This window comes from Hippocampus comes, unplaced genomic scaffold, assembly GCF_001891065.2.
Source record: "Hippocampus comes isolate QL1 unplaced genomic scaffold, H_comes_QL1_v1.1 scaffold76, whole genome shotgun sequence".
NCBI classification, from domain to species: domain Eukaryota; kingdom Metazoa; phylum Chordata; class Actinopteri; order Syngnathiformes; family Syngnathidae; genus Hippocampus; species Hippocampus comes.
In genome coordinates, this window is record NW_017805277.1 from 2,790,924 (window position 1) to 2,798,778 (window position 7,855).

General features: G+C 41.3%; 1 protein-coding gene and 1 long non-coding RNA gene across 4 annotated transcripts in view; one reads left to right on the plus strand and one right to left on the minus strand.

Moving 5' to 3' along the window:
• Window positions 1-7,855, minus strand: part of macrod2 (mono-ADP ribosylhydrolase 2) — a 362,991-nt gene that overhangs the window by 25,723 nt on the left and 329,413 nt on the right. Inside the window, exons 12-15 of one of the 3 annotated variants that reach the window (XM_019870486.1) lie at window positions 4,728-4,766; window positions 4,273-4,317; window positions 3,378-3,515; window positions 2,785-2,850 (exon numbers count right to left, since the gene is read on the minus strand). In XM_019870486.1, coding sequence (XP_019726045.1) covers window positions 2,785-2,850; window positions 3,378-3,515; window positions 4,273-4,317; window positions 4,728-4,766 — 288 coding nt within the window. Of the gene's footprint in view, window positions 1-2,784; window positions 2,854-3,377; window positions 3,516-4,272; window positions 4,318-4,727; window positions 4,767-7,855 lie in introns of all 3 variants that reach the window. The other 2 variants (XM_019870484.1, XM_019870487.1) reach the window with 2 other exon arrangements.
• Window positions 3,503-4,910, plus strand: LOC109516183 (uncharacterized). Its single transcript, XR_002168311.1, has 2 exons — window positions 3,503-3,569; window positions 4,603-4,910. It is a non-coding gene; the product is annotated as an uncharacterized LOC109516183 (long non-coding RNA).

Consider the following 7,855-nt stretch of genomic DNA (forward strand, 5'->3'; position numbering starts at 1 on the left):
ATATATATATATATATATAAAAATAAATAAATACACCTCAAAAGATACACCTCAAAAGTAGCAAATCTGTGTCCAACATCGGCATCTAAAATAAGCAAACACGCAGATTAGAAACGGTAACAGGTTCGGAGAGTGACAAGGGTGAAGAGGAACAGGAAGCTATTTTCACCCTTTGGTATTAAGCGGAGGTGAGTTGGGACTGAACTTCTTAGCTGTGATACTCACTTCCATATGTGCAATCGTGAGCTGTGTGAGAACTGCAGGGTGTTAAAGACAAAGTGGATCCAAATGTGTAAATGCAAAAGGAGCTATTTGAAATGTCTATAACACTCCTCGCAAAGTGCGATCAATGCCTTGTACACACGAGAAGCTTATTGCTATGGCATGTTTAAATAAGGAATGCATTCACCCGTAAATGCTTACGCGGCTTTAGTCGACTGTTACACTGAAGCAGCAAACTCAACTCGAACTTAGATTTAGCGATACTCTTTAATAACACTGGGAGAAATGCAAGAATATTAGGGCACCGCAGTGGGGCAAAGCTTTTAAAATATGATGAATCCAGAAACTGCATGGTGAGAGGGAGGACTCGTTTATTAAAAATATGAATCCAAATTCGACACTTGAAACCAACAATTAACCACAAAGCCATTAACAAACTGTCAGAAGCTTGAAATGCATCATCGCATCACTGTGCATCATTATCATTGCCATTATCAGAGACGTCATGAGAGACTTCAGCATAGACTTGTGCCTTTTTTTATTTTTTATTCCACCACAGGAGGGTAGGAGGGTACCACGAATGACAAAGAGGAAATGTGCAATGATGTCCACTGAACCCTGGAATGAAACTTGCTCCAAACTCTTTCCATCGTCAAACCTCCCACGTGCTTTCAAGTCTAATCAGTTATAAGGTGAGAACACAATGTATCATGATACAGAATTCTACCACACCGATCACAAAGTTAGTGTAGCATTTGTCTGACAGGTATGATTCTCTCTCTCTCTCTCTCTCTCTCTCTCTCAGCACTCTCCTAAGTATCTCTCTCACGCTCTTTCTCACTCCCACTCGCTCTTTCTTCCTCTCCCCCTCTCTCCCACCTTCCCTCTCGCTCTCTCTCCCTCTCGCCACATATGCACATCCGTTCTCTGAAGTGCTTATCTCCGAGGGTCACGAGCGTGGTGGAGCCAACCCAAGGTGTCTTTCCAGTTTAGGCGGGGTACATCCTGAGCTGGTAGCCAGCCAAGCGCAGGGCACACGTAGACAAACAACCATTCACATTCACGGTCACACCTTTGGTCAATTTCGAGTGTTCAATTACCCATGAGCTGGCCCTCTGCCACGATAGAAGAGCTTGAGCTGCCCAGGGCTATTGTTGGGTGAACAGTTGGCAGTCACAATATGCCCCCGTCAATGAGAATACATTGGATTATGAGTTTATTTTATGATTATGACCCACCATAACATTCCATTTTGAATCCAAGCCTCTGAACATGATTTCACATTGTGTAAGCTACCATCGTTTTCATAGTTCACGTATCACCAACGTGGTGCCCGCGGGATCACGTTTCTTTTTTGTGTGTTATTGTTCGAAAATAGAAGTAGCTGCACTTACAAGTAAGATGTATCCGATATTTTTTGTTGCTATTCTTTTTCAGTCACACTAGCACAGGTGTACATTTGGTAATGACCATCAAAAGGGGAAAAAAATAGCATGTCAAATGTCAGCATTTGTATTATCATATTCGTGAAGAAAAGCTACAGCAAGAGATATGGAGGAGTTTAACACTCGATAATTTGAGCTTTTTTTTTTTAACTTGAATGCATATCAAACTGGTAGCCTTCCGCATTAATCAGTACCCAAGCAGAAGTTATTTTGAATTAGGTTGGCGACGGCTGATGTATACACTGCTTCCATCAACAGTAGTGGTATTTGATTGACAGTTAACAGTTGAGCAGGATGTGGTTCCTTGCGCATTGAGTAGAAAAGCCCAGAAGCATTTGAGAGCAGAGACAACGGGTTGATTTTTTTTCATTATGCAACCTCATTTTACTTATTAGGGCCATTTTATAAATACTTGGCTAATCTCAGCTCTGTGTGAGAATCAAGATCAGCGCCAGTTTGCACTTGGGATGTCGCGGAGACTCTGCACAAAATGTAATCTGCCGCCATTCATGAGCGAGACCACTGTTTACTGCTCTGCCACAGCCATCCCATAGTAACCCTTGACAGTGACAGACAGTGGCAGGCAAAGTCGCGACACAATCAACGTGGTGGAGTGTGGCTTTCCACTGATGGAAAGGCTTGTAGTGTTTACGGGGGGTATTCCGATGGCTTTTCAGAGTGGATTGAGAAGTCTCTCTCGAGCACATCTCTCTGGAAGTTTCACTCTCGCCCCTAAATTAATTGAACGTCACTCAAAGAGAAGGCGAAATTGTGAGAAAGAAAATGAGAGAGTGACTTAGACCGTTGTCTTAATGCAATAGTGGTCACAGCATCCACACTCAATTTAGACTGGGTTTAATTTGGGGCTACGTGGACTAAATACAATTAAGGCGCTGCTGCTTCCACGCCACAACATTTCAGCAAGAAACTAAAGAAGCTGTGGAGTTACGGCAATGTCTGCCAACACCTTGAGCAATAAACTGCTGCCAAACCAGGAATGCTACTGGTAGGAGGCATTAAATGGACGTGGATCTGAATATCTGCTGCACCAAATACTGTACATACATTGTAAGTGCAAGGAGGGAGGGACGGATAGATAGACAGATGGATATTTTACCTTCCATCTCCACTGTGGATTTGCTTGTTTCTTTTTCTTCTGTCTTCGCAGCACTTAGCTCATCTTCTGCTGAAAAAAAAAAAGCAAACAATGGTCAGGACAGGTCTTTAATTCATTTTACCAACAGCATCTTCTGCGATGGGTTGTCATACCTGCGAGGCTGCAATAAAATGTCGGAATAATCTCATCTCGAATCTCATTGCAATTCCCCAGAAATCAAATATTGTAAATTGTAATTTCGAACGAAGCTAATAATGTTGGTTTGCACATCTGCCCCGCTGGATTCAAATCTCATCTGCAGCAGGTTAGCATATTTTCTTGCCTACGTTTTCTCCCCTGATACTCAAGCTTCCACCCGCATTTCAAAAAGATGCATGTTAGGTTACATTAACATCCTAAATTATCCATAGGTGTGAATGTGACTGTGAATTGCTCTGGGACGATAAGGTCTGCGCTCTACGATTGGCTGGCGAGTAGGACGGAATGTGTCGAATTTCTCGAAATCAGCTGGGATAGGCTCCAGCTGACCTGGGACCCCGATTAGGTCAACTATGCTGTCACAGGAATGGATGGATGCAAGAATGGCTCTGTACCTTTATCGTCTTCTTTATCCTTCTTTTCGCTGACTGTGTCTTCATGTTTATTCTGTTCGGTTCCAATATCGTCACATTTGCCTTGACTGTTATTTTCATCTTCCTCTTGATTCAGCTCCTCAAGGGCCACGTCGTCATCTTGACCAGCAACAAAACACATGAAAGGTTTTGAAGGATTCACTTAGATTTCAGGTGAGTCAAGGCTTCAAATCAAGATGTGTGACATTTCCCATGTGCGTTTGCAACCATTTTCATATGAAGAGCATTGTTGATGACTTCAAAGATTGGGGAAAACCGATAGCTAACTAAAAGAGGCGGTTCATGAAAAGTAACTGCCCAGAGGTATTTTTTCTTTCTTTCCCCTCAATGTAGTCATGAGCTACGTTAGTCTGCCGCTGTTGTTTCATGTATTTTTCCCTTTGTTGCTCCCAAGAAGGTTGATTACAGATCTAACACCTTGGATAGCAGGCAAGGGATGCATTTACCACAACACGCTTATTGAAAATCTACAAAATACATGTTTGGAGACACTATTTGCTCCATCTGTCAAAATGTTGTCACTGGAATAGGATTTACATAAAATAAGAAGAAATTCAAGGCAGCTCCCTGACAGCAATGCCAATCCTGAATGTTAATGACACTGGGAGGTAGAAAAGTTCAGATTCAAGACAAAAAGAAATATTCCCTGCTCCTGGTTCATGGTTGTTCCTTTTATCACACACAAACAACAAGCAGACACAATGACTTCATGTGAGCCTGTTTTAGGAGCTGCTGGATCAGATTTATTTGTGTGTGATTAAGTCCTTCGTGACAAAACCTGCTCATTAACGTTGCCGCAGACAATATATTTATTTATTTGTTTTTTTTTTTTTTTTTTTTTGCAAGTGTACCATACCTGGGTTCTGGCTTTCCATTACCACGTCTTCAATTCCTTCCGCATCTAGAAACAAAGAGTTCAAAATGGAGAAAATATTTGGGCCCCGGAGTCAAAAGGACTCGTCTTTCGATATCACCGAAAACAGCTTTTTCATTCCATCGCTTTATGCCGCTTTGTCTTTGCACTGCAGCGTGAGAGCGATGAAACCACAAAGGCATGCATAAATTAAGTGACAGAAAGAAAGCGGGAAAATAATGTCACTTCCAAAGCCATACATAATTGAAAGATTTTCTTTGTTCCAAGCATCTGTGATAAGACAACTGATTTTTTTTTCTTCTTCTTCTTTAGTGTTGGCATGCGGGTTGGAAAGACTGAAGTGGAGCAAATAGTACATTCAATTTTTGATGACACCAAGAAACAGTGGCAGAGCCAAGGGGCTGTGAGCATGTTAATGAGCCGTAAAGTGACATTACCACTGTCAGCCTTGTTTTCATCACCTGCTTCTTCTTTTCCTGGAAAGGAGAGAAAATGTTCACCATTTGAACTTGAGAACACCACGCACATAGAATGAAAAAACACACTAAAGATGAAAACATTTTGTATTGATAAATGATTCAGATTGAATATTGAACCTTGAAATAAATCATGAACCTCCAGTGTAGCCAGCGTGTCTTTCATCTCGTGGCAGTTTACACTGGACCACTTTTCACTCATCAATGCAACAAAACGACAGAGCTCTTTTGAAATCCGTCTCAAAGTCAAAGTTTTGGAAAAACAACAAAAACCAAACATTGCCTTATGATTCACTTCAGACATTATAAAGGGTGAAACATGAATGGGGCTGTCGTTGGCGTGTGCCACCGAACAAAAGGATGCACAGAATTCTTCGCCAACTCTTTCTAAATTAACTGTGATCGGAGGACACACAATATTCCCATAAATCAAATGCTCAATGTGTGTGTGTGGTTTGGGCCAATGCGTGGTCTGCAGGTATTTTGCAGCTTCATGACAATGAGGATAATTTTTTCCATCTTGTTATCTGTCCGTGAAAATATTTTAAAAGAAAAGAAAAAAAAAATCCCCTTTCCACAGTTGGTGATTTAATTTCTTTTTCGGTGGAAAAGCCATTGTTGTTGTTTCTGTTGGACATGCATGCTCTTTCACTGGCTGATAAACGGTACATCTTTAACAGTGTTGGGGTTTCACCGCTTTCCAGAAAACGGTGTCAGACAAAATTTAATTTTGGGGGGGTTTCAAATAGTCCCTCTACTTCAGAGAAGGAGCGTAATGAATCCAAAAAAAAAAAAAAAAAAAAAGCATTCACTTGATTTGCGTAGGGTAGGTGCAGCTAAATTACTGAGATGTTTCTATTTATAATATACTTTGACTCCATGGTCATTCAACTGGACTGTAAATGCGTTATTATTTCATCAATCCATCTACTTCCCGTATGGCTTTTCTGTTCAGGCTCACAGGGAGTATTGAAGCCACCGACCGGTGCAGCTCCAGGGCAGTGTCATACTTTAACTGGCAAATATATATTTTTCATACTATTCCCATCTTAATGAGATTATTTTTTTTCCACGCCATGTGATGTTAAGAATGGTTGCGCATCTTTTTAAATGGAGTGGGCTCCTTGTGCTTTCTTAATTCCCGATTGGACCAAGATTCAACTGCTGATTGACGACCTTCACTTTTGGACTAAATAAGGAACTAAGGTCACCTTTCATTTGTAACATCAAACAAATACAATTGACATCAGCGTTTTTATCCACACACGCACACGCACGCGCGCGCGCACACACACACACACACACACACACACACACACACACACACACACACACACACACACAGTATGCAAACCAATGACATTTGGCAGCGTGTGTAAATGCAAGCCATGACACCAATAAGAGAACATGTTTCACACAATGGCTACTGTGCAGCTTCTATAATTGCTTTTTTTTTTTTAACAAGCCGCACAGAGAAACCATTTGCCATATCTGCACCAATTTTGCCATGCACGCAGAACAATAAAAACGTCAGCCTCTATTAAATGGGAAAAGTCCAGTTCGAGCATCGCTGCATGTTTATCTCGAGTGCCTCTGTCCATCATGCCGACGACTGGTGACACGCAGTCGATGACAATCCTTTTCTATTAATCATGACTGACATTTGGAGATGGAGCCTCACTGAGAGGGCCAAAAGGAATATCTTAGTGGGAAAAAGCAGGTTAAGATGAAGACAAAGGTCTCACACTGCGTTGAAAATGCCTGAATGACTGTCATAATTATAGTTTGCGATCCCAAACAACATGTCAGACGTAGAAAGAGGAAAAATGCAATTTCACCCCCATACCCCTCCCCACTGGATTTACTAATTTATTTTGATTTTATTGGGAACAACAGTGCTCAATCTGCACAAAGTAATGCCCCACGCACAGGGTGACAAAATATCATATGTAGGGCAGCTGTGATTTATAATGGCTCCAAGATTAGGACCATTAGAAGGAGGGCTCTCCACAACGACCCTCCCCACCCCCCGACGTGGCAACCCATGCATTACAAACAGCAGGTGGCAGCATTGTCACAAGCGTTCTTGTCCACTTGAAGTGTACTTAACCCTTTTTTCATCGCGAATGCAAGTCCAACGTACTTCACTACTGGTCAGCAACTACATACAAAATGGCTCTCCGCTCAAACCCGCACTTCAATACTCAGCATTAATGAGGAGATATTTTTTTAAATACCATTCACCAATATTCCCATCGTTTTAAGTGAGCGGCCACACAGTGTTCTTTTTTTAAATGTTTTTTTACATAAAACAAAAACATGTCTTACAGGCACGTGGATGATTTATTTATGACCTCCATGGGGTTAAGTATAACAAGAACATAAATGATTTAAAAGGTGATATGCAACCTTCTCTCTATGTCCTTGAGTAGAGTGGATATCCGGATGGATCTCATACTCGGTAATAAATGAGAATCAAACACATTCTTTCCACTGCCCTCTCATCCACCCCTTCTATTAAAGCCAACTGGAGCAAATACAAGAAAAAAAATCACGAGGCATGTGCAAGAAGGCCACTGGGATGACCAAAAGCTCACATTGAAAGGATTTTTTGCACGTGTTTGTCAGCAATGCCTGTGGAGTGGCTGAGCGTCGGCCCACTCATCGTTATTCCTCTCCATGTACGGTCCACACTCAGCACCATTGCTCTTTCATCCTCGCCTTTTTACCAGCAATCCTTAGCAACCTAAATAAACACATCCAGCAAGACATTGATTTCTGGCTCAAGGTTCACATTTTGTTGTGCCCTGTGACACCCACTAATCTCACTAATACCAAATAGTAAACACTGCGGGGCTGCTTGCCAACTCAGGTGATGTCTCTATTAAAAAAAACAAAAGCCGCAGTACTTATCTATGGCCCTTTATTTTTTACAAGTTGGCCATTCGAGTCAAGAAACATTATTTCCAACGTGCCCATTGACATGCATGTTTCTCCCAATTTTACATATTTGGGAACATTTTTTTGTCTTGTCTTGCATATGCAAAAAAAAAAAAAAAAAAAAAAAAACTGAAAAAAAATTTAAATGA